The 27643-nt window shown below is 38.1% G+C and overlaps 3 protein-coding genes across 3 annotated transcripts; 2 read left to right on the plus strand and 1 right to left on the minus strand.

Annotated features, from left to right (window-relative positions):
- The first annotated feature begins 14015 nt into the window (after positions 1-14015).
- LOC110894175 (auxin-binding protein ABP19a) lies at positions 14016-14804 on the plus strand. The gene has a single exon (XM_022141366.2). The coding sequence runs from the start codon at positions 14059-14061 to the stop codon at positions 14686-14688; it is 630 nt and encodes a 209-aa protein (XP_021997058.1). The 5' UTR covers positions 14016-14058; the 3' UTR covers positions 14689-14804.
- Positions 14805-16431: 1627 nt separating this feature from the next.
- LOC110896411 (protein NODULATION SIGNALING PATHWAY 1) lies at positions 16432-18104 on the plus strand. Its single transcript, XM_022143774.2, has one exon. The coding sequence runs from the start codon at positions 16470-16472 to the stop codon at positions 17988-17990; it is 1521 nt and encodes a 506-aa protein (XP_021999466.1). The 5' UTR covers positions 16432-16469; the 3' UTR covers positions 17991-18104.
- A 1413-nt stretch (positions 18105-19517) lies between these two features.
- Positions 19518-25779, minus strand: LOC110894176 (E3 ubiquitin-protein ligase SPL2). Its single transcript, XM_022141367.2, has 6 exons — positions 25254-25779; positions 23946-24047; positions 22770-22940; positions 22196-22317; positions 20058-20177; positions 19518-19983 (listed from the first exon to the last, which is right to left on the minus strand). Exons 1-6 carry the CDS (start codon positions 25617-25619, stop codon positions 19689-19691), a joined length of 1176 nt encoding a protein of 391 aa, XP_021997059.1. The 5' UTR covers positions 25620-25779; the 3' UTR covers positions 19518-19688.
- Between the last annotated feature and the right edge of the window lie 1864 nt (positions 25780-27643).

The following is a 27643-nucleotide window of genomic DNA, read 5'->3' on the forward strand; positions in this document are numbered from 1 at the left end:
GGAAGAAGACTGCAGGAAGAAAACAAAAGTTTGTTATAATTGCAGAGAGAGGGGACACTTTCAATCTGAATGTCCTAAGTTAGCTAAACCTGTAGTTAACCAAACCAAACCAGCTGAAGGAACAACCAAGAGAAATGCGCGAGCATTCCAGTTGACCACTCAAGAGGCCGAACTCATTCCAGATGTGATAGCTGGTACGTTCTTAGTTCACAACGTATTTGCAAAAGTATTATTTGACTCTGGTGCGAACCAAAGTTTTATAAATACTTTATTTTGCCAAGATCTTAAGTTACCATTAACCACTCTTAGGCAAATCTTCACAATAGAAACCGCAGAAGGAAATTCTGTGAAAATAGATAAAATCTGGCAAGAAGGAAAAATAGAACTATTAGGCCATAAGTTTTCTGCAAATTTGTTACCAATGAATTTAGCAGGATTCGATGTAGTATTAGGAATGGATTGGTTAATAGCCAACCATGCACGAATCCTATGTGACAAAAATGCAGTAGAAATTCAAACACCTACAGGAGAAGTAATTTTAATTACTGGAAATAGACCTCGAAAGCCACTAAAATTCATCTCAGTAATGAAGTTGGCTAGTTATTCGAGAAAACAGGAAATGGTGTATATAATTTCAGTAATCATTAACACTAAGGATAAGGAACTTCAGGACATCCCGGTAGTATCAGAATACCCAGACGTTTTTCCAGAAGAATTACCTGGATTACCACCTGATAGAGAAGTAGAGTTTAGAATCCATTTAATTCCAGGTACTGCACCAATAGCTAAAGCACCATATAGATTAGCACCTACCGAAATGCTAGAATTGAAAAAGCAATTAGATGAATTATTAAGCAAAGGATTCATACAACCTAGTTCATCCCCTTGGGGTGCACCGGTACTGTTTGTGAAAAAGAAAGATGGATCGATGAGAATGTGTATCGATTATAGAGAATTGAATAAGGTTACAATTAAGAATCGATACCCACTACCTAGGATTGATGATCTTTTTGATCAATTGCAAGGAGCTAGGTATTTCTCTAAGATAGATTTAAGATCTGGATATCATCAGTTGAAAGTACAAGAAGAAGACATACCTAAAACTGCTTTCAGAACTAGGTATGGTCATTATGAGTTTACAGTCATGCCCTTTGGATTAACGAATGCCCCAGCAGCATTCATGGACATGATGAATCGAATCTGTAAACCATACTTGGATAAATTTGTGATCGTTTTCATCGACGATATACTTATTTACTCCAAAAGCCAAAAAGAACATTGTGAGCATTTACATGTTCTCTTAACTTTGTTAAGAAACGAAAGGCTTTATGCCAAATTCTCGAAATGTGAATTCTGGCTACAAGAAGTACAATTCTTAGGTCATGTGGTAAATCACGAAGGTATCCATGTAGATCCTGCTAAGATAGACGCAATTACAAAGTGGAAAGTTCCACAAACAGCTATGGAGATAAGAAGTTTTCTAGGCTTAGCTGGATACTATAGACGATTTATCAAAGATTTTTCTAAGATAGCCATACCATTAACTAAGTTAACCTGTAAAGCTGCTAAGTTTGAATGGGGACCTAGACAAGAAGAAGCCTTTAAGATTCTAAAGCATAGGTTGACGAATACACCAATCTTAGCCTTACCCGAAGGAACAGAAGACTTTGAAGTATACTGTGATGCTTCAAAATTAGGATACGGATGTGTGTTAATGCAACGCAAGAAGGTAATTGCGTATGCCTCTAGACAATTGAAAAAGCACGAAGAAAATTATACGACTCATGATCTAGAATTAGGAGCCATAATCTTTGCCCTTAAGATATGGAGACATTATCTGTATGGAAGTAAGTTTACTGTTTATACAGATCATAAAAGTTTAAGATATATATTTGGGCAAAAAGAATTAAACATGAGGCAAAGAAGATGGATGGAGATGCTAAGCGATTACGACTGTGATATCCAATATCACGAAGGAAAGGCAAATGTAGTTGCAGATGCCTTAAGTCGTAAGTATCATGAGAAACAGAAACAAGTCCGTGCTCTGAGGTTAAATCTACAAGTAGATTTAATGGCACAAATTAAAGAAGTCCAGAAAACAGCAATCCAAGACGATGCTGAAGGAATGAAAGGTTACCTAAAAGAATTAGAACAAGGAAATGATGGAATTTGGAAATTCCATAAGAAACGAATTTGGGTACCTAAGCAAGGAGAGTTAAGAAATAAGATTTTAGAAGAAGCTCATAAATCTAGGTATACTATGCACCCAGGAAACAATAAGATGTACCAAGATTTAAGAAATAATTTCTGGTGGATAGGAATGAAAAAGAATATAGCCGAATACGTATCCAAGTGCTTAACTTGTTCACAAGTTAAAGCTGAACACCAGAAACCTTCAGGACTACTACAACAGTTAGAAATGCCTGTATGGAAATGGGAACTTATAACAATGGATTTTGTTACAAAGTTACCCAAAACCAAAAGAGGTAATGATGCGATTTGGGTAATCATAGACCGATTAACCAAGTCAGCTCATTTCCTACCAATGAAAGAAACCTATAGTATGGAAAGGTTAGCACAACTCTACGTGGACGAAGTAGTATCCCTACATGGAGTCCCGCTCTCCATTGTATCGGATAGAGATAGTCGTTTTACATCGCATTTCTGGAAAAGTTTTCAGAAAGCAATGGGAACTCGACTAAATCTAAGTACTGCTTATCATCCACAAACAGACGGACAGAGTGAAAGGACAATACAAACGTTAGAAGACATGCTCCGAGCATGTGTAATTGACTTTGGTGGTAATTGGGATAGCCATTTGCCATTAATTGAATTCTCCTATAACAATAGTTATCATTCAAGCATCGAAACTGCACCATTTGAAGCACTTTACGGACGTAAGTGCAGAACTCCAGTATGTTGGGCAGAAATCGGAGAAAGTCAATTATCAGGTCCTGAAATTGTACAAGAAACTACTGATAAGATAACTCAGATCAAGGAAAGACTGAAAACAGCTCGAGATCGTCAGAAAAGCTATGCAGACAATCGTCGTAAGCCTTTAGAATTTCAAGTAGGAGATAAAGTACTTTTAAAAGTTTCTCCTTGGAAAGGAGTAGTACGATTCGGTAAGAAAGGAAAGCTAAGTCCAAGATACGTTGGACCATTCCCCGTGATTCAACGAATAGGACCAGTTGCTTATCGTTTACAACTACCAGAAGAATTGGCTGGAATACATGACGTATTTCATGTATCCAATCTTAAGAAATGTTTAGCAGACAAATCCCTGGTAGTACCTCTTCAAGATGTAGAGGTGAACGAAAATTTAAAATTTATAGAGAAACCACTACAGATTGAAGATAGAAAAATCAAATTTCTCAAGCACAAACGATTAGTGCTAGTAAAAGTCAAATGGAATTCAAGAAGAGGACCAGAATACACTTGGGAACTGGAATCGGAAATGAAGCGAAAGTACCCTCATCTATTTCAGTAAATCTCGAGGACGAGATTTTTCTTAAGGTGGGGAGGATGTAACAACTGCCACTAAAATCCATAATTAGAATGATAATTAGCTAGTAAGGAAACCCTAATTAAGAAACCTAAGTAATTCTGCACTAACCCTAAAATTTCCAGAATAATCGGAATCAGGATCAGGGCCCCTAAAACTCAGGGGGGCAAAACCCTAGTTACGATTATCATCATAACTCTCTGTCGAAATAGAATTTTAAAAATCTATCGACTCAGCAAGCCTACACACGCAAAAACCTAGTCTATGAAAATAGGGTGATCACTCGCGTAGCGCGACGCCGAAAGGGGTACCCCCTCGCGCTACGCGACGGTGACAAATTTTCAGTATAAATAGCAGGGGTTGGGACTTGAAATCTGGCACTTGAACGACGATAAAATTCATAATATACGTCGAGTTATAAGCAAAACAGTCCAACACACACACAATTATCGAAACGCTGCCGCAATCAGGGTAATAACTCGATCGCTATTACGATTCAACGTCCGATCGATTATAACTATCCAACGATAGTCCGGGTGCTGCTCAATTGAGCTTGTACTTTGATTATTCGTCGTGATTTCGACTTGAATATTAGAGTGCTGTTCGAATTTGGACTATGCTCTGTTATTCGTTGTAAATCCGATTGAATTATCGAGCATCGCACTGATTAATCGTTGTGAAGGTTTAATCTCGTGAATTGACGTAACTGCTGTATCAGTTACTAACCTGTGTGTATGCATTGTGTTAAATTAGGTTTAAGCAAGGCTAATCAGTAGGCTTATATCTATTGCTCGTTAATCTGCAATGTGAGTCATTCTTCTTTTTAACTGTTTTCTCACAGTTTGTGAGTAAGTATTACAAAACTCCAAGTTATTTTCAAAGGTTATAATTACAGGGATTAAGTCTTTGTAGTCACCAAATTACAGCTGGTATGTGGGGTAATTGTGCACATTACTGTTATTATCACTCTGTGTGAGTGAATATTACTCTATGTGAGTTATTATTATTACTCTGTGTGAGTACACCGTCACTATTTGGGCAACGAGACCCAATAGTGGTATGACCACAGTCACAGAAATGAATCGAGTGACAAATACCCATTCTTGATAATTGGTTGATAGAAACATTGTAATCGCTCTTAATACTGTAAATTATAACTAACGGGTCGTTTTAGAAAACAGAATGATTCACTCAGTATTTCCCTGCTGACAAAACCTTTTTCAAACATGTTTCAGGTGATCTGTGTGATCCAGGAAAAGTGCAGTAAAGCACTATCAAGCTCAGAGAAGTGGCTCAGTGTAAATAAATGAATAAAACGTGTTTTGAAAAATAAAGATTTCTATGTGAAATCAACTTATTGTAAATTATGGGATTTATCCTTTAAACTTTGTGTAATATATTAAACGAGCATATTTCACGGATAAAAGATCCTGTTATAAAAAGACTTCCGCTGCCGCATTAATTAAATGCCACGGGAACTGTCTCGCGATCCCCCGACTCCGTCCAGGATGGGTCAGGGAGCCGTGACACGCCACGCGCCAGGACCAGGTTTCCCTGTCGTGACACGCGAGCGCGCCGTTTTTCCAGTATAAATAGAGGAGTTTGGCACTTGATTTCCTGCGTTGGTTCGACGGTAAGATTCAATTTGTACACCCAGATATCGTCGAAATACTACAAAAAACCAACATAATCTCGAAATTCTGCCGCGATAACAGGGTAATAACTCGATCGCTATTACGATTCATTTTCCGGGATCAATATATCCAAAGAATGTCTAAGTGCCGCCCATATTGGGTCATACTTTGTCGTTTGTCGATAATTCGATAAATGAGTTGAAGTATTATACTTTGTCGTTTGTCGTTAATTCGATAAATGAGTTGAAGTATTGCACTTTGTCATTCATTGTGAGAATTTGATCTCGTAAGTTATCGTAACTGCTGTATTGATCACTAACCCTGTTTTGTGTGCATTATTGTTAAAATAGAAATAATCAAGGCTAATCAGTAGGCTTATACACTGCTCGTTAAATCTGCAATGTGAGTCATTCTCTTTTTATCAACTGTTTTACAATACTCCAAATTATTTTCAAAGTGTTATAATTACAGGGACTAAGTCGTGGATATCTTGATTTATTGGTTAGTGGGGTATTGTGCACATTACTATTTCTCCCAGTTAGGTTCATTGACCTACTAGGGAGAAACGTCACTATTAGAGTTCATTGACCTAATAGTGGTATGACCATCGTCACCATTGTGACTTGTCACCATTGTGACAGAACGCCAGATAAAAATAAGATATGAACCATTGTAATCGCTCTTATGCTGTAATTTATAACTATGGGTCATTTCCTAAAAACTGAATGAACTCACTCAGTATTTCCCCGCTGACAAAACCTTTTTCAAACATGTTTCAGGTAATCTGTTATGAGCAAAGAAAAGTGCCAGGAAGCACTACCAGCTTAGAAAAGTGGCTCAGTGTAAATAAATAAAGGAACATGTTTTAAAAATAAAGATTTCCATGGAAATCACATTATTGTAAATTACTGGGTTTATCCCTAAATTATGTAACGAGCAGTTTTAATACTAAAGATCCTGTTTTAAAAGACTTCCGCTGTCGCCTAAATTAAATACCGCAGGATTTCTGTCCCGCGGCTCCTGAAACGGGTCAAACCGGGTCCGGGGCCGTGACATGTTACAAGGAGACATTGAAGCAAGCGAAGAATGGTTTCAAGAACGTTACGAGGGGAGGGGCAAACGAAGTTTCACGCCGATACAAAAATGCACATCCGCCATTCGCCAACTAGCGACAGGTAACCCTTTCGATCAATTTGATTGATAAATACTTAGCTATGTCGGCAAGAACCTCACGTGAATGTTTGCAATTCTTTTGTAACGCGATCATTAAATTGTATGGCAAAGAGTTTCTACGTAAACCGACGACACACGGCATCACGCGTATTTACGCCACGCATGAGGCTAGATGACATTTTACAGGGATGCTCGGTAGCATCGATTCTACACATATCGAATGGAGCAATTGTCCAAGAGAGTTGCGAGGGGCATACGTTAGGGGTGGCGTCAAAAGACCGACCATCATACTTGAAGCGGTGACGTCGAATAATTTATGGTTTTGCCATTTTGGCATTCATAGTTTGGTGTTCCCGGTTCAAACAACTAAATCAATGTTTTGTACACATTGTCGTTGTTTCAAAGCGTAACAGACGGTATCGAACCCTTTTGTCCATTTATGGTTAACGGAAGATATTACAGACGAGGCTATCTTCTTGTGGATGGTATCTACCCATCATGGTCTGTTTTTGTGAAAACTCTTTCATTTCCTGTCGAGGTTAAAGAAAAGGCGTTCAAGAAGTTGCAAGAATCGGCAAGAAAAGATGTTGAGAGGGCTTTTGGTGTTTTAAAGGGTAGATGGGGCATACTAAACCGACCGGTTCATTCAATGAATAAAAAAAACAACCCATAACATAGTATAAACATGTATCATATTACACAATATGCTAATAAAAAAATATAGACGTGCAATATCTCCAGATTGGGTGCCAGATCTCCCACACAAGCTCTCGTTCCCAAAAATGTCCAACAAGACTTGCGCAATGAAGAACTTTACTTTCGGTTAAGATATGATTTATTTGAACTTGTAGGTTTTTTAGGTTTGGAATTTCCGGATTTGGACGAGGAGTAGGTTTTTTTATGTATCTTTTTATTTTTAAATGTTTTTTTTTAAGTTGTAACCACAAATATGTCTAGAAATATTGTTTTTTTATTTAAACTAGGTTTATCACTCTCGTCGCATTGCGACGAACTTCTTTTGTCATTTAGTCTGTGTTTACATGTGTTTTGAAATCACTACGAGCGTGTTACGGACAGAACCGCTAACAAGAATAAAAAGAAAATGTAGAAAAAAAAGTATAAGATAACCGAAAGAAAATCAACCAAAACAGTTTTATGGTAATGATGTTGTTCGTATGAAACCCGTGGTCAGAGATAAGCAAATAGTGTTGGGTACCGGTATCGAATTTCCCAAACCGAAAGATTTTAAGTCAATTCGGTACCAACTTTTGGCGTTCCTGGTACCGGTTTGCTACAAGTTTTTACCTTCATATACATGTACCATAACCGGTATTTTTGGTACCAATACCGATTTAGTATCGTTTGGCACCGAGCTCATCTCTAGCTCTGAAACAAAAAAAACACTAAAAGTTGAAGAAAATCAATAAAAAAAGTTGTATGATACCGTTGGTGTTTGTATGGTACCAGTGATCAGGGATGAGCAAATGGTATTGGTTAGGAGTACCGAATTTCCCGAACTAAAAATTTTCAATATCAATTCGGTACCAACTTTTGATGTTTTCTGTACCATGTTGGTGCTGGTTTTATCTTCATGCACCGAGACCGTACCGGTATTTTGATAAACGATGGATAAATGAAAAAATAAAAAGCTTGTCACGTGGCAAGTTTTGAGTGGAGAAGGTACCATAAGCACTATTCACAACATTGTCTTTTTAATATATAGGACAATGAAATTATTATTGTAAATTTATTAATTAAAAATAAAAAAAATCCATCACCCTTATGATGGGCACCCCCAATCATCACTAGTGATGGAATCAAACTCGATGACGTGACGTTTGATAATTGAGTATGATGAGTGATGGCTAGTGGAGCGCCCCACCCTCCTAATCAGTGCAAGAAAATGAAAGTAATGGTGTAAGGTGTGGTTAGACACTTGAGAGTGGCAAACTAAAAAATAACCAATAAGAGTGTGCCATGTCAAAGTGGTAAACTATGCTCAAAAGTGTTAGCCAATGATTAGACACTTGGTGAAGTGGTAAACTATTTAAAAAAAGGAAAAAGATGTGATTGGTTGAGATTGGAATGGACCCCACCCCACCCCACACTACCCCCTCTCTCTCATACCCTCCCTCACCCCGATTCGGTAACACCTCACCGTTTTAGCCCCCCAAATCGGCAAAAGTATTTCGTTAAACCACCGGGCAATGGTTGCCGATCGGTGTCGAGTGGGTTTGCCGCCCCCACTTTGGACACCCTAAACTAAACGTTAACTAGTTTGTCATCAGCTAAATGGAAATAAATAAAACAAAAAATGTCTAGTCTTATCACAAAAGAAATCCAATAAATGGTGGATGATTGTTGAACTAACCAAGGTAATACTTATGTTAGACTGTACGGTATGGTGAGGTTTGGATTGGAGCTTGGGTTGGGTATTTGGTGACACGTGTAAAGGGAGCCAGCCCACTGCCAGGTTACGTATCCGCAGGGTATGGCGGGGCGTGGGTTGGGCTTGGGTTGGGTGCACCGCGTGGCATAAATGTTTAAAAAAAATACAAAAAATTTATAAAAAATCACACAACATTTATAAAAAAACCTACAACTTCATTAAAATTTTAAAAATTACATAATCCTAAAAATTACATAATTTCTAAAATTACAAAATAAAAAAACCTAGAGCGTTAAAAAAAATTCAAAAAGGTCGATCTTGTCGAACGCCTTGTTTTCCTTGCCTCGAAACTCTATGTTCGTCACCGCCACCCGGTCCTCGTGGCTTAACTCGCCACCGGGAACCGCTTCGTAGTAAGCCTTGAAACGCTCGAGCTTGGGCCGTAGCTCGCGCCATTTATGTTGGCACGCGTTGAGGTTGTGGCGGTCGTTACCGACGTTATGTCGGTAGGCCGCGAATGCTTCCGCCCAATATTTTGTTTGGCCCGGTGGCCGCCCCTTCATAGCGTCGACGACGCTAGTTACGAGTGCCATTTCTTCTTGACGGGTCCAGGATGCCATAGTGGTTCGTGGGATGGGGGGGACCAGCGGGGTAGCGGGTTCAAGACAGTGGGTAGTCGGTGGGGTTTTGGTTCGTGGGATGGGGGACCAGTGGGGTTGGGGTTGCAGTATATAGGCCTTTGGGGGACCCGGGTGGCGGTTATAGAAGATGGGGGGATGGGGGGACCAGTTTGAATTTTAAAATTCAAAATTTTAAAACAACCGCCTGACGTGACGGGTGACCCAATGAGAATCAGCCAGCTCGCTTCGCCATACCGCCCCACGCCCGGCTTGAAAGCCAAGCCCCAAGGGGCCACGCCACAACCCAAGCCCACCCGAGGTGGTGGCTTGGGCGTTTTCCCCCAACCCACGCCCAAACTCCCGCTCCATACCCTATGGCCTTAAATTGTGACGATTTATTTGTGTCACTTGACTTTCAAATATACAAAATTGATATAAACAAATATTACTTTTTACTAGAACTAATACCATTGCAAGGTATGTGATTTGTCTTTTATCGATTGTATGGAGAACTGATATAGGGTTTATATACCACATGGGCTCTCTCACCCACCATACTAGTCTTTTGGGTTGAGTTCTTTCGTTTGGTATGTAACATTGGTATCAGAGCCAGAACTCGGAGTGGTGACCCACAAAGTGGTGGCCTGGAGAGAGCCAGCCGTGACCAACAAGGACGTTGGCCTTTAAGGAGGGTCGATTGTTATGAACTAATACCATTGCAAGGTATTTGATTTGTATGGACAACTGATGTAGGATTTATATACCACATGGACTCTCTCACCCACGCGAAAGCAATTCAAACTAAGTAGATTCATTTACCTTTACTTATATTTAAAAATTACTTGATTTGAACATCAATATCAAAACGAGTATACTGTACGCTCCGCAAATAACAATCCTAAGATCTTTTGAAATATCAAATAACATCAAGTGGGAAATTTTGTCTTTGATTGGCCACCTTATCCGGAGGGGAAATAGATATACGGCCATACGTTAATGAAGAAATACTATAGAATCATAGTCTCTTATTAGAAATTAGCTGTCTCACTATGTCTTCTTATGAACTTTCAACTCCATTGCCATGTGCACTCAAGGACCACAATATGCACCACCTTAGCCTCTCCTTATACCATAGGTAAGCTATTATAACTTCGAAATTACGTTGGCGTTTTTAGTGTTATCAATCATTTTCGAATAGATATTAGGTTAAGCTCTAATACGAGTTAGAAGACATTAAGTGCATACTTAATATGGGTTGATGTGATTCTTGACCTGACAACAAGTCTCGACAACCAGTGGCGAAGCTTGACAATGAAGACGGGGGGTCGAAAACGTATATATATAACACTACTGAGCGAACATTTTGGGGGGTCGGGCCCCCCGGCCCCTCTTAAGTTGCGCCCCTGTCGGCAACTTTTTTGAACGGCAAATTATCTACAATATCACCGTTATGAGCGGTACGTTTCAACCAATTAAACTATAAGCCCCTACGGATCGCTACATGCAATTCGCTCACTTCGGGAAGAGCGAACGGAAAGAGGAGGCCTTTGCTCTATTTACTTCTTCCTATCTCCACGAATGAACAATTGGAAAAAGAAAAAGATTCTATCTGGTGCGACTCATCGCACCTATCCATTGGAGGCTCGGTCCCACTAAGGCCAGGCGATCGTTCATTACAACAGGGCCCACGCTGACACAAAGAGTGACACGACGTTCAACTGGATAAAACTCCTCCAAATACTACCAAACCAGTTGCGTGCCCCCACCCAAAGTGCAATGGGTGGGACTTGAACCCGAGCTTCAAACAACACTTAGGTATAAAATTAGTAATGATTTATAAATCCACTTATTTTTTATTATATATTACTAGTTAATTAGTTATGAATCCACTCAGATTGTTAGGCTGTTAGCATGTGATATTATGTGTTGGGTACGCTATAGTTTAACTCAAGATAAGTGGAAGAAGATGAATTTCAAGAAGTCTACCATTAAAAAGGAGTGGGTCTGTAGCTAGAGATCAGTTGTGCCCATAGATATTTAGTGCAGGAAGAAAACTCTAAACCATTCATACATTATCTTCCCCAATAATATTGTTCAGGCATCCTCTTTATCACTTTGGTGGAAAAAAACACCATTTGTAGCTATGGAACTTTTCACAATTCTTATTTTGAGAGGTGGTGGCAATTCTTAAGAATTTAAAATTGACAACACAGTCTATTGGAATTTTGGACAAAATAATTATTATATTTGTGATTAATATAATTATTATTTAGCCTATTTGTGTTCCACTATATGAGAGGATTATAACGAATCAAACGGTGCCCAAAATAAAGCCAAGATGAATGGATATCGAAGATTTAAGATATGTGGTTGGAACTTTAAAACCTATGACGAATTCCCTAACTTTTCTGACCTTCAAGCTCTTGTTTCAGGGCCTTCAAGATCTTGTTTCAGGTGCTAGGCTAATCCCGGTAGTACAATCTGCTTAGGTTGTTGTATCTTGGGAGACAGATGAGTTTACCTGGGTAGCCCGAAATTTGTTTTAAGGGACCTCTGTTAAACAGAAAGGCTCAACAATCACTCTATTTTCTTTACTGTTTTTGTTTATTTCTTTTTGTAATCTCTTTGCAATTTCTATTTCTAGATTGTAATCCGTTTTAATTTCAGATTATGTATTGTAATTTGTTTTTTATTTAATTAATAATATTGTTATTTTATTTTATGAAAGGTTGTCCTACACAGTTTTGGAATTAAATGTTTGAATAACGCGTAACGATTCATGTGCTTTCAAAGAAAAACCAAAACCGTTAACATTAGAAATAACCTATTAAGTTAAAGTTGAGCAAATCAAAAGTCGTATTTCTATAAGTTTAACCAATTGTTTAGCTTACTTAGACCAATTGTAATGGTACATTGTTGGGACAACAATGAGCAAACTACGAGGCCTACCACCGCCCCACCTCGTATGAAACGATAAAATGGGCTCCCCTTCGTTGTTCAAACCATGAGGTCAATTTTGTGCAAATCAAGGAAACTAGCCGTTGGCTGGTATGTTACCCAATCCCTTTTTTTTCAAATCCAAACCTACTAATTTCACATGCCTCACCACTACACCATTTTACCTAGTGAAATTCCTTTGATAATGTGGACGACACGTGGCGGAAAAATGACATTTCACTTGGCTTACCACTACACATGGTCTTACTTTTTAATCTAATTTGCGCAAAATACAAGTTCGTGAATTTTCAGAACTCCCTGTCACAAACTAATGCTCTAGGTAACAGGATTCTTATCTTGTATAAGTGCGCATTAATAGAGGTGAAACAAAGTGTTTCTCTTTTTGGTCTAGAATATAGAGCTTATATCTATTTTAAACGAATTTCTTTAATGCTATTGTCGAAGCCAAAACCTCTAAATCCAAAGTGTTTCTAAATGCTGTCACTAACCCCATTGGTGAATATAAAGCTTAATGATGTAGAAGATTAAACCTTGTATGATAGAAAGGATCACCACCCACCTATAAACTATTTGTCACAAAACCTAAAACTAAGAAATCTATCAGAGGATCGTATCGTGCTGTTAGTTTTTTAAACCAGGCATGAAATTGAAAAGACCAAAACTCAAACCATACCGAATTCAAATTATAAACTCGAATTCGGTTTTCGAATTTTAAAACCAGGTTAGCATCTAAATTGAATTATGAATTTGTTTTTTAAATGAATTTGAATTTGTGATTTTCGAACGGGTTCGACCCAATATATGAATTCAAACTATATATATAATTTATTCTTTTATAAAAATACATTTTTATTTATTATATATCATTTATTTGATTTAATCTTAATTTTATTTGTTTGTTTCTCGGTTTATACAAATCAACTCGAATTTAGTTTACCTTTTTTTCTAATTCTAATTCAATTTGGTTCGACTTAAAATATTACAAAATAAAATAACTTGAAAACCGTCCATAGCATTATAGATTAGTGACATCTTGAGAGTGTGATAAAGCTTAGGGACTCTAGTGATCCGTCAGTGATCCAAATCAAAAACTCTGTATATAAGGCCGGTCGGGGCGCTACGTGGTGGGACGGTAACCACGCATGGAACCTCGTGGAACACTACCGCCACCCACCTTCATCACGCGTGAACTTGAAAACGCGTTGTAGCCTCAACGCGTGAAGATTGATGAAGACTGTAGTGATGAACACTGCGATGATGAAGATTAGTAAATTTTGAGCCAGTGATGGGTACCCCTAGTAAAATTCATCCCTAATTATAGAATGAAGCTCGATGACGTGACGAAACTTGATTGGGTGTTGTGAGTGATGAAAAACTATCACTAGTGGAACGCGCTACCCCTATTAGTTTGCCAAACAATCAAGAATTCATGGTAAAAAAGAGAGATAAATAACTACCAATCATTGTAAAATCTTAGCAAATATAAATATTGGCTTTATTTATACCAACTTTCTTTTAACAAAAAAGGTATAACCTGTTCTTGTCTATATTAAAACACATGGAGGTCACTACCACACCAGCTTGCATATTCACTTTTTATGTAACCTGATCCGACGGTTGTACTTGCTTTGCATGGTTCTCCCTTTCAACTTACCCTAAACCACACTCATAATATCCTTTCAAAAAGAAAAAAAATATCCTCACTATATAACCCTACTCCAGCATACCACAAAATCCCATCATTCTCATCAACCTTTAATTTATACAAAAATCTTGAAAATGATTCACATTCTCTTCATCCTATGCTCTCTCCTCACCTTCTCCGCAAATGCCGCGGTGCAAGACTTTTGTGTTGCGGACCTGAAAGGTCCAGAAAGCCCAGCAGGCTATTCTTGCAAGCCTGCCGCGACAGTAACCGTAGATGACTTTATGTCATCTGGTGTAGGCTCTGCTGGAAACACTTCCAACATCATCAAAGCCGCCGTCACTCCAGCATTTACTGAGCAATTCCCCGGTGTGAATGGGCTCGGGATCTCCATTGCCCGGTTGGATGTAGCCGTTGGTGGTGTGATCCCAATGCACACACACCCGGGTGGTTCTGAGCTCCTTTTGGTGACACAAGGGTTTATTCAAGCCGGTTTTATCTCCTCGGCTAATACGGTTTACGTGAAGACATTAAAGAAGGGTGATATTATGTTGTTTCCTCAAGGGTTGTTGCATTTTCAGGTGAATGCTGGTGGTGTTACCGCGGTTGCATATGCGAGCTTCAGTAGCGCGACACCGGGCCTACAGATTCTTGATTTCGCATTGTTTGCTAATGATTTGCCGTCGAAATTGGTGGAGGCGACTACTTTCCTTGATGATGCAACTGTGAAGGCGCTCAAGGCTGTTCTTGGTGGAACTGGCTAAGTAAACTTATCATAAGTTCATGTGCACACCATTCTTTGTGTTGATTATATTACCAATATCTGTTTTGTACGTCATTGTTATAACTTAATTAATAAAGTTCTATGTTTTATATGGAATATGAGGACATCTGGCAAGGGTTCATTACATACAAACAAATATATAGTCATACAATTGGCTGAGACAACCGAAAACAATGTCATACAAATGCAACATTTATTTATAACAGTAAGACAAATTTACATAGTAAACAAATCTCTAAGATATCATCATCATCAGAGCCGGCCTCGAGAATTCGTGTACCCTGTTCGAGCTCGAAAAAAATGTGCCCTTAGGTCTTAACGAAATTGGGTATTGTGCTCACTAAAGATCTAAACCTAATGCCAAAGAGGTTAATAACTAATCTAAATCATAAGAATAGTTTTGTAAGGGGGCTATATGTTGGTGTTTGTATGGGTGTACCCTATTATAAAATATTTTACATACACATATCGGGTTTTTTCATAAGAAACTTGCCCCTCAAAATATCGGCCCTGACCGGTGGTCCTCCCCGCCCACCCCCAGGGCCGGCCATGATCATCATACTCAGTATATCCCACCAATAGCAAAGCTAAGGTAGGGTCTGAGGAGGGTGAGATGTAGACAGCCTTACCTCTACCGCGTAGGAATAGAGAGACTGCTTCCAATGAGACCCCCAGCTCGATAGTAGTTTTGCATCAAGCCTTGGACATAAGGCACATAACACTCAACAATTGAGACAAATGCCGATTAGTGCATGTACCCCTTGTCTTTCGACTATAAATGCCACCACATGATGCATGATTAACCATCCCCCTCTTTTAACGTTATTTTCACGAAATTAGTAAAATAACATTAAAATTCGTGCACTTTCACTTTTGCCCCCGAACACCCACACATGATACATGAAACAAATCTCTAAGATAAAAGAGCCTAATTTAGTATGAGTATACGAAGGAATATTTCTTAGGGTGTTAGGAGTGGTGATCGGCAACACTCGGCAAACGAGTTTACCGACGCGGTAAACCACCGCCAGCAAGATGTTTGCCGATTTTGACTGGTTTGTGCGGTGATGCCATGCCGATGCGGGGAGGAAGGATAGGAGAGAGAGGAGGGTGTGTGGGGTGGGGTCCATGCCAATCTCAACCAATCAAACCTTTTTCTTTTTTTTAAAAAAAAAATAGTTTACCACTTCACCAAGTGTCTAACCATTGTCAACACTTTGGAACATAGTTTTCCACTTTGACATGACACACTCTCATTGGTCGTTTTTTGATTTGCCACTCTAAGGTGTTTAACCACTCCTAACACCCTTATTAAATATGAGACCATGTGCCACTTGAGTTCCTACATGCATCTTAAAATTATACCTTATAATATATTGCAATCTTAATTTAGCTGAAACATGATAACATTATCTAATACACACAAATAGTCAACTGTTTAAAAACCGAACAATATATGATACGAGAACCAGGACAAGAATACTATATTCGCTACTAAACTCAAACAATATTTACTCATTAATTAATTGCTAATAAGACGGGAATAACTAAACTCAAATAATATTTACTCATTTGTTAATTGCTAATTATCTAAACAAGAAAACAGAACTGCCGTCCTGTTTACATATTTACAAATCAAATTACTCATTTAAGACAATATCATATATTCCATAACACAGCACATAAATGATCAACCACATATGGTCAAGCATTGTTCAATGTTCTAAGTTCTTACCTTGTTTTCCACTAAACACAACTCCAATGTCTGAAACCATGTCGTTTGGAGAACCGGATCCGGATCTGAACCCGGATCAAATCTTGGGTTGGTTAGATGATTCAACGCTGCACTCGCCATTAATCCTAGATGATCTATATTGCACCATGGATGATCCTTGGTTCGGTTTGGACCCCATTGATGCTAAAACTATTTCATCTTCATCTTCTTCTTCACCTATTGTTGATCTCTTTATTACGGATCAGCCACAACAGGCGGCGTCTGAGCTGTCGAAGAAACAGAAAGCACCCGAGGATCATACGCCACGTGTTGGGAAAAATTCATCCGGAAACAAGAAAGGCGCCGGAAAATCAGCAAAGGGTGATAACAACATTGGTAGTAACAAAAACGGCCGGTGGGCAGAACAGTTGCTGAACCCGTGTGCTGCAGCGATCACAACTGGAAACATGACACGTGTACAACACCTCCTGTTTGTTCTAAATGAATTGGCGTCCCCAAGTGGGGACGCCAATTACAGGCTGGCAGCACACGGGATGCAAGCCCTCCTCCACCACCTTCATTGCTATCAGTATCCGCACAGACCGGATGGTCGATTAGAGAAAGCACCAAGTTTCACCACATCAACGCCGAAACTCTTTAAACAATCTCTAATCTATTTTAACGACATTAATCCATGGTTTACTATCCCTAACAATATTGCTAACAACGCGGTCCTCCAGGTGTTGTCAGAGCAAGATCATGGTTCGTGCAACGCGCTTCACATACTAGATATTGGTGTCTCTCATGGGTTCCAATGGCCCACGCTTCTAGAAGCGCTGAGTCGTAGACCAGGTGGCCCACCACCGCTGGTTCGAATAACTGTCGTCCCACCAACGCTCGACAACCATCAACTTCCCTTTGCAAGCTGTCCACCTGGCTACGACTTCGCCTCTAACATTCTCCGTTTTGCTAAAGATGTCGATATTAATTTACAGTTTAACAAACTGGACAATATTCCTTTGCGAAATCTAAATGCGGACGCCATTAGTTTCTCCGAAGACGAAACTTTAATCGTCTGCGCTCAGTTTAGATTGCACGGCATCAGTCATAACGAACCAGACGACAGAACTGAGTTCTTGAAGTTGATGCGAAATATGAGTCCTCAAGGAGTGATTTTGAGTGATAATAACATGGACTGCAGCTGCGACAACTGCAGCAGCTTCGATTCAGGATTCGCTCGAAGGTTAGACTATTTATGGAGCTTTTTGGACTCGACAAGTGTGGCGTTTAAAGGGAGAGACATGGAAGAAAGAAGAGTTGTAGAAGGTGAAGCTGCGAAAGCATTGATTAGCATGTGTGAGATGAATGAAAGGAAAGAGAAATGGGGCGAGAGGATGAACGGTGTGGGGTTTGTCAAACACGCGTTTGCAGATGATGTTGTGGATCAAGCGCGTGCGCTGTTGAGAAAGTACGACAGTCGCTGGGAAATGCGAGTTGAAGATCGGTCTGTTGGATTATGGTGGAAAGGGCAGCCCGTTTCATTTTGTTCTCTACGGAAAACAGATTAAAAACCTTGTGAATCATAGAATCATTCGTATATAGTTCTGAATTGTTCGGTTATTGTATCAGATCTATCAAGTGTAGTTATTCTCTACTTTATGATACACAAAATAGTTATGTAATCGCTTACTTCACTCTTTTTCTAACTCTTGTTATATAAGCCAAACACTACTGAAGAGGTGGGTCCTCTATAGGACTCATGTGCGCGCATGAGTCCTCTGTAGGACTCCTGCGTGTGGGATATCTCATGTGTTTGATGTCCATTGTTTTCAATTTCAAACAATCAACTTTCACACACGTCCGTTTAACCAAGTCCAAGTTAATGACCTTGGTTTAATGTTTAAGTCTGCAACAATCTGTTGTTTTCAAAAATCTTGTTTCCCCAAGTACAAATTAATGACCTTAGTTTAACATTTCGTGATGAAATTCCAGTTTTTAACATTTTTGTTCAATCCAAGTTTTTCACTTTATGCCATTTTCAAAATCAATCTTTCAAATAAGCCCTTAGCTAGTTGTGCAAAAACTCATTCATCAGTTTTGATAAAAGATTAGTATTCCAACATCTGTTATCGAAAATAAGTTGAAATATAAGATCTTTCTGGCTTTTACAAACTTTAAGTTAAAACACACTGCAAATCTTTTTGATTTTGAAATGTAAAGCAATAAAATGAAATGTAAACTATTTACAATCAATCTTTTTGTGAGAATTGTGCAAGATGATCATATCAGTTTCTTTTAGACATATCGGTTGCACCGTTAAGCTTTAATACATACTCAGTTTTAAACAATTCACGTCAATTACTGGTATTGTTTATCCACTTAAACGCAAACATGTTTGTATCTCAGGAATTGCTTAATATGATACGAGTTAGGTGGATAAACAACTAAACATGTCTACTTAAAAAAAATACATACAAAATGTGTATATACATATAAAACTGAAAGTTACATATAAAATTTCAATCCAAGTAATCGCTTGTCGGTACCCCACTGGCCGACTAGCACCTAGTGATTCTTACAACTAGGGATGAGCAAATGGTACCCGGTACCGGTACCGAACCACATCAGTGACGTTTGTATGAGGTCTGAAGCTACAAACCGAGGTGGCGGACCTCAGGTTGTTGTAAAGCTTGTCTGGAGTGTGCGTCCAGAGTGCAGAAACAAAGAGGCAGACCATGGGACGGGATTGTCTCGCACATACACATTATCTGGTGTGGTGGCATAGGTGGAGGTTTGTTAATGTAGATGCTCTAAACGCACAAAATGCCACATCAAATTCCAAGCATTCTTTAAAAACACTCATATCTCACACAATGTTACTATCTTTTTTCAAACACACTTGTTATGTAAAAAATATTAATATAACATATTAATTGTTTGTGTAGGGAGCCAATCTCTCATTTGAAAGGGGTTTGCAATTCCAAACGAGTGGTGCGAACGAACGCCACAATGGGGAAAGTTTTGAAATCCAAACGCTGCCACATCAGTACATCACCAGCGTTGCGGATGCTCTTAGTTACATTCCGCAAACCATATGTATCTCAAGAGCTAAAAGTGAAATTTAGCTATTGATCTAATGCAATATTTATACATCAAAGAAAGTCCAAAACCCATCACCAATAGAGTTATAGAGTATGCACATATCTACATTCTTTTTTCACCCGACTATAACCACCTCAAACCCCAAACCAAAACCTAATCATGCCTCAAGATTCATATATCCTGACCGAACTGTGAATCGTCTGTCTGCAAACCGGGCATTTGGGAGACAAATCCCGCTCAACTGAAAGTGCGCATCGTGGACAACAGACTAAATGCCCACAAGGTACAAATGCAGACCGTCGTTGTCTCATCAAGCAGATCACACACAACTGCCCTTCTGGAACTTCACCGATATCCTCTTCTGCTGCCACATCAGCTTCGGCTTCATTATTTTCCTCTGCAGCATTTTGCCGCTGAATCTGCCTTCGCTGTCTCCATTCTTTAAATCTGTTCCAGTTCCTGATAACGGTACACAACAATCTTAACATAGCTAAAGACATTAAACCACATTTTGGAGTAAATCGCTACAATACCTTACGATAGCATAGCCGAGGATACCAGTTGCTAGTGAGCCGACAACAATTCCACTCCAAAACAAAACTTTTGTCCTAAAGTCAAGTTCCATTACCATTTGAGCTTTGTTCATATTTGATCTTGCAAAAAAAAAAAACAGTAGGTTAGCTACTTAATTACCAAATGACAAAGGTGTATTAGAGAGTGTGTGAGTTTGCCGTTCTAGAAAAAAGTTGGTTTGCTACTTTCTTACTTACGACCAGGGTCTCAATCGTGTCTCGTTGGTAGGTTAAATTGTTGAACCTAAACATGACCCGCATATATTTATTCGTGTCAAAGACAGGTAGTAAACTTGTAATCAAGTTGAAAATGTGTTAAAATGGGTTGGTGGGTACTTATACACATAGTTGTTAACGTAGTTATTAAAGGCGCTAAGCGCACTCAAGGCGCATAGGCCTCGCCTGGGGCCTGGGCGCAAAGCGCAAAAAAAGCGAGGGCCTGAGAAAAATTAAGCGCACAATGAAAAAAAAGTTAAAAATATATTATGTATTAGAAAAAGAATTAGGGGTGTTCAGGATTCGTTTCGAATTCGAAAAATTCGAAATTGGTTTAAATTCGATTCGATTATCAAGAATTCGTTTCGATTATAAGAATTCGAATTCGATTCAATTCGAGTCAAGTAAATCGAATACGAATTTATAATTTCAAATTCGATTCGATTCGAAATTCGAATAAAAATTATACATTTTTAATTATTATTTTTATATATAACAAAATTTATAACTTTTATTAAGCAATACTATAAATTCTTTTCTATTTTTTTCCAAGTATTAAAATTAGCCATTACATGACCCATAAGTAAAACCTAATTAACAAATCTATCAATAGATTTCTAAGCATAAAAATATTAACTTATAATGTGGAGTGATTATTCCCGGCTTCTAGTTTTGAATTTTAGACTTGTGGTATTTTATTTGAAACTTTTTAATGTGATATCGTGTTTTATGGCTGCTTTAAAATTTATGTTTCATTTTTATAGTTCTTTACATGTTTTAAAGAATCTGAATTAAATCGAATTTATTCGAATTCGATTCGAATTCGAAATTTTAATCGAATACGAATCGAATACGAATTGGGTTTTTTTATTCGAATACGAATTCGATTCGAATTCGATAGGTTTTAATCGAATTCGAATCGAATACGAATTCAAAGAAAAATAAAAATTATTCGAACAATTCGATTCGAATAATTCGAAAATTCGATATTCGATTCGATGAACACCCCTAAAAAGAATACTATTCTTCAAATAAAATAAACAGATTCTATTATATAAAACTATATATTATCTTTTTAGAACTAAAAGTTCTAAAAACATTAGTGTATTAGTGTAGAAAAGTAGTTTTCTTTGGATAAAAGTAGAAATCTAGCTAGAATCTTGTCGGAATTTAGAGAATTTGGCCGGAAACTATTTGGGAATCTAGGAATCCCGCCGGAATGTGCGCCTGAACCATCACCTGGAGAATTAAAGCGCAATTTCCTCGACTTAAAGCGCAACTGCCTCGCCTCGCCTGAAAAATGGGCCTAGGTGCTAGAGGCGATGGCTTTTAATAACTATGGTTGTTAATAGCGAATAGCGGTAAATAGCGACAAGCTACCTATATGCTACGTAGTGATACCGAGAGCTATTTGATGTTTAGCGATAACGTATTAATTTTTTTTAACTAAATTTGGGTTTTATTCACGAATTTAAGGTTTTTTTATGCAATTAGTGAAGATTACAGCTGTTTGGTCGGTTAAAATGCCTAGAAATTCGGTTTTTAATATATTTAAAAAAAACCCAAAGCGTCGCTATCTCAGGCTATTGAGCGCAAAACATCAGATAGCGATGATCCATCAGTACGCTATTCGCTATAGCACTCTCTATCATCGCTATTAAATAGGTAAAACGGGTCGTAAATAGGTTGGCGGGTCGATCTGCTTGATTAAACAGGTTAAGCAGGTCAACCCGAACACGACCCATTCATTAAACAGGTTTAAATATGGCAACCCAAAACCTGGTTTTTCAGTGTCATGTATCAGCCACCCAGAGCTACAAGGGCATATCAGAAATCAATATCGTTAGTTCGATGCTAAATTCAATCTGCAGAATTATCCTTACAGGAAAAAAGGTAGATCATTGCATGCCGACACTTCAGGAGTTCCATTTTTCAAGCTGACTAGACCAACTGCAGTGATTTCCTTTCCGACTGGTAGAATTTTCTCTTCATCAAGAAGCCCAACCTTCAACACCACCAAGAAAGATATAAGAAAACCAAGATCAAATGAAACTAAGATCATAGTTGTTAATAGCGGCTATAGCGACCGCTATAGCGCGCTATGTAGCGATGCGACGTAGTGTCGCTATATGGGTCATAGCGACAAATAGCGATGATAGCGATTGTTTTTTTTTTTTTTTTTTTTGATGTAAATAGCAATTAGATATAGCTATAAAATAGCTGGATTTATAGGTTTTTGTTAAATATACATGTAAAATAGCATATATACAAAGGTATTTTGATGTGATATACATATAAAAATTTTCAAAATTCTTTTTCTAGTGTAATCGCTATTTATAAAATAGCCGTCGCTATTCGCTACGTAGCCTATAGGTGCCTTGTTGCTATTTGTCGCTATTCGCTATCGACAACTATGACTAAGATAAACCATGAAGATTAATTAATGTATGGGCTTACGGGATACTCGTGACCGAAAAATGCCTGGAGGAAGGTGTAAGGAGAAGCACTAATGGGCTGCAAATTGTGGTATACAGTTGTAAGAGGTAAAGGATGCTTTGAGCCATCCAAGTTTACAGTCAGATAATCAGATTGTGGCCAATGTCCCCCATCAACAAGGATAAAAGGAATCTATCCATAAAAAAAATTATGAATATCATGATAAATTCTGATTTCTGAAGTGAGTAGATTATTGAAGTTCATTAAAGAAAGAAAAACATTCGAGTAAAGTTGTTGCAATTATGAGATAGTTGGAGGCAGTAATGGTTGGTGTAGATCGGACGACTGTAGTGTGAACCGGGGTCACTTTATAATAATATAACAAATAGGAAAGTAAAGAATAAAACAATAATAGTAATTGTTGTACATTTACCGTTTACGTATTATAAAAAACAGAAACTAAAATTAACAGGTAACTAAGCACCATACAAAAAACCCTGTATCATGTCTAAGTAGCACACTAATCCGAAATAATCAATATACTGGATGCTATTGATTTTATTAATTAATATTGCTTGGAATATTGATGTGAAGGGAACATCTATTGCTAATTGTTTACAATACTGAAAAATGTGATCTGAGGGTATGCCTCTCAAACAAGAGACTGGTGATATTGAAGTCATTCATAGATTGAAAGAGGTGATTTTTGACCTACACTACAGTAACGCCACAAATGTAGAGCAGATTTATAAATATCTAACTGAAAATGTTCATGGCATCACTTACGGATGAAGATGACAATCAAGAGAGATTAATATTATGGGACTATGTGATATATATAGAAGGTTTTAACATATTTAATGAATATTACTTACCTTACAACAAGTTTATAAAGTTATTATTTGCTGTATCTAATGAGATTATTATTTTATACCATTAGCCTAGTCGAGAACAAAAAAGTTATTCAATCAAGGTCATTAATATACTGAATATTTATTTATTGGGGTTTAGTGTTCACAGACACTGTTTAATGTCATTCATTTTTGTGTTTTCTATATAAGAAGATAATGCCAAAGAAGTGTATTCACATTGATACGTCCTAATGTTTGAGCCGCTTGAACTCTACAGGAGGAACTGGCATGTCAACAGATAACTACTAACAAATAACTCTTTAAGTAACAAGATTGTTAAAGTTACCGTTCTTAGTGATGAAGTTTCTTGCTGTTTCCAGTGTCTTGCAAACAAGGAACGAAAATCTGAAGTCCATCCAAAAAATCCTCTCCATTCGTTGTATATACACTACAAGAATTCAAGGTAATTGTAATTCATATTTTAAACTAGAAATCACAGATGCAGAAATATTTAATAGATCAACCAAAACGCTAGTCAAGCTATTGGCCTAGTCCTGCTATCTATATGAGCATCAAATCTGGATATAAGTTATAACTACGTCATAGTAGTCAAAACCTGTAAACAGTCTAAACCAGCCAAAAAAAACATCTAAAACAGACGAAAGCAAGTCTAAAACAGCCAGAAACAAGTCTAAACAGCTAAAAGAGAACTTGTTTTGGCTACCTGGAACTGAACTATAAAAAACATACTTCTTTCTAGCTATTAGTTGAGAAATTTTGCATAACAAGCTAAGAAGCCAGTCAAGTTATTCCCGCCATTGGCGCAGCTTAAGTAGGGCGGGAGGGGGCGGCCGACCCCCCAAACTTTTCGCTCAGTAGTGGACAGTATGTAGTTTTCGTATAGAAATTTTTGGGTATCTACGTTTTCGACCCCTCGGTTTTATTGAAATTTTTAGGTCCGGTGACTTCCGCCCCCTGGTCGGAAATCTCAAGCTTCGCCACTAATTCCCGCTATTTATATAAGCAACACATCAATTCTAGATATAAAAAAGAAATCATAGTAGTCATAAGCATCAGTGACAAGGCGAAGCGCACCAAAAACGCCTTAAGTGCAGCAATGAGCAAAAGCACAAAAAACATAGAAATAACATCCTGAACCTGCCAAAAGCCTGTCTGAACCGGCCCAAACCAGTCTAAACCAGCCAAAATCAGGCCTACAACAGCTAAAAATGGCTTGTTATGGTTACCTGAAACTAAATTATAAATGCAACATCATGCTAGCCATTAGTTGAGTGAATTTTCATAACAAACTACGAAGCCAGTTAAGGCGTACCAAAACACCTTGAGCGCAGCAACAGGCAAGTCTGAACCGGCCTAAAACAGTCTAAACTCTAAACCAGCCAAAAACATGTCTAACACAGCCGAAAGCCCGTAACAAGTCTACAATAGCTACCTAGAACTAAATTAAAAGGGGCAACATCATCTTAGCTATTAGTTGAGCAATTTTGCATAACAAACTAAGTTGTTCATTTGACCTAATTTAATCACATCTCTAATAAACCAATATATAAACAAATTTAAGTTCAGAATCACAAAACCTCTAACAAATTCATATCAAAACGAACAAAAAACTCCTGAAACAAACAACATATACCGTTTGAGTCCTCTGCAAGATAACCGCCTTCTCATTCGACTCATGAGACACCAAAATATTCTGTTTCTTCCAGTTTCCATTAACAGCAGACTTCGTCTCCACAACGCCTCTAACAATCACGAGCTTCTCATCACTCGAACTACTCGTATCGGCATCATGTTCGGAAGAATTAGAGAGAACAGAACGGAGATCGGAAACGCTGACCGAAGGTGCTTTCTTCACTTTGTTCAAGGCAAAAGACGTCGTCTTGTACTTGATGACGCTGCGGACTGCAATGTACGATAACGCTAGACCGAGAACTGCACCGTCAGCGGCTAGGGCTACTTGCGAGAGAACTGCGACAGCTGCTTGATCGTGAACCGACATCGTGTGGTGGAAATTAGAGATGGAGACGTGTGATTTAGATTGTTAGCATCGGATATGTGGCGGAGATGACGCCGGAAAGTGGAGTACGGCGGAGGAGGGGAGGAGGAGTACAGCGGTACGGTCAATGGGAATAATAAGTCATTCAAACTATAAAATGGATAGTTAGTGGGCTAGAATGGGTTTTGATATTTGTTTTTAAAGTTATAGGTTTCGTCCTTGGACTATTAGCTAACATGCATGTTTGGTTTGTTTACTTTTTAGTTGATGTAAAATAGGCTTACATTATACTTGTTCCAACTTCAATAACATACTATTAGAATAGGCTTTAGTTAGTGAAACCAAAGGTTTTCTAGCTTTATATACTCGAAGTAGTGGTTAAGTTGAGATCTATAAGGTTACTTAAAGAGAGTATATTGCCTAATTAAAAATTTTGATATTGAAGTAGATTATGTACTTTGCGCTATAAGAACCGCTTTGAAAACGCATATTAGGTCTATGCCTTTTAGATTTAAGTAGTTTTATGCCCGTCCGCGTTGTAGGGCGGTAACCGGAATATTTCTCAGTTTGATAACATGTACGGTCGTGTTTGGTTGCTTGAACATACTACTCATAACACATTCTTAATAAAAATTACATCGAGACATAGGTAAAAATACTCTCGTGATAGAGTAACTTTATTAAAATCTAGGAGTAGTAGCGTTTGTCCACCAATCCCTCGGGTTGGTTCGTCATGGTAGCAAGGGGAAAAGCTAAAAGATGAAATACTAAAGGAATAAAAGTAGAGGGACTAAACATGTACACTAAGGATAGGGACTAAACACGCATATAAACAAAGTTAACCAATAAAAAGAAAGCTATTATAAAAATAGAGAGGTTAAACACGTATATTAGCGAGGTTGAGTGTTTAAAAACAAAATACAAAAAGCCACGATTAACTACAAAAAGGAATAAAAGTAGAATGGTTAAACATATCCAGTACTAAAGTTAAAGTAGAGGGACTGAACATTCATATAAACAAAGTTAACCAATAAAAATAATTTTTTTTTAAACAGAAGAGCTAAACACGTATATTAACAAAGTTTAAGATTTAAAAGTAGAATACAAAAAACAATGACCAATGAGAGGGTGTCAGCCAGCTGTCTGACACTATGAAGGTACATGAACAACTTCAATAGAAGTCATGGACCCTTCTTTGGGGCTCTTTCACTTCTTCCTTAGGGGAGGCGGGGTGGTCCGTGATGGTCACCCCATCACGCGTAAAACAATAACAAACACCGCCACCACCATGTGCATAACGCGTTATTTTTTAAATGCGTTGAAAAGTTTGAAAAATTCGAACGTTGCTTGCTTTTTGACCGTTGAATAACGGTTAAATTCAATAGAAAAAACAACCTTTAAACCCTTTTATCTATTTATATCTCCATTTTAAATCATTTTACACACACCAACCTACATCTTTAAACCATTTTAAACCCATTTCACACAATCTACATCTTTCTCAAATGGATTTCCGTAAGGATTCGACGTTTCCGATGTCTAGCGATAGCGATACCGAGTCGTCTTCCGACAATGAGACGCTAAAATATTTTGTGTCGGTGTATAACGAACTTGATGCCGAGTCGTCCCGCCCAAAGAAGAAGATGGTAGACCGTGATCGTATACGTGCCAGCGAAGTGTTAATGAACGATTTATTTAATTAATAATATTGTTATTTTATTTTATGAAAGGTTGTCCTACACAGTTTTGGAATTAAATGTTTGAATAACGCGTAACGATTCATGTGCTTTCAAAGAAAAACCAAAACCGTTAACATTAGAAATAACCTATTAAGTTAAAGTTGAGCAAATCAAAAGTCGTATTTCTATAAGTTTAACCAATTGTTTAGCTTACTTAGACCAATTGTAATGGTACATTGTTGGGACAACAATGAGCAAACTACGAGGCCTACCACCGCCCCACCTCGTATGAAACGATAAAATGGGCTCCCCTTCGTTGTTCAAACCATGAGGTCAATTTTGTGCAAA

The sequence above is a fragment of the Helianthus annuus genome, chromosome 12, assembly GCF_002127325.2.
Source record: "Helianthus annuus cultivar XRQ/B chromosome 12, HanXRQr2.0-SUNRISE, whole genome shotgun sequence".
Taxonomy (NCBI): Eukaryota; Viridiplantae; Streptophyta; class Magnoliopsida; order Asterales; family Asteraceae; genus Helianthus; species Helianthus annuus.

Coding starts and splice junctions, on each gene's coding strand:
- LOC110894175 (XM_022141366.2), top strand. CDS start 14,059: ATGATTCACATTCTCTTCATCCTATGCTCTCTCCTCACCTTCTCCGCA.
- LOC110896411 (XM_022143774.2), top strand. CDS start 16,470: ATGTCTGAAACCATGTCGTTTGGAGAACCGGATCCGGATCTGAACCCG.
- LOC110894176 (XM_022141367.2), bottom strand. CDS start 25,619: ATGTCGGTTCACGATCAAGCAGCTGTCGCAGTTCTCTCGCAAGTAGCC. Junction 22,941..23,945: donor AAACTTCATCACTAAGAACG/GTAACTTTAACA, acceptor TTTTATGGATAG/ATTCCTTTTATCCTTGTTGA. Junction 22,318..22,769: donor TTTTCGGTCACGAGTATCCC/GTAAGCCCATAC, acceptor GTGGTGTTGAAG/GTTGGGCTTCTTGATGAAGA.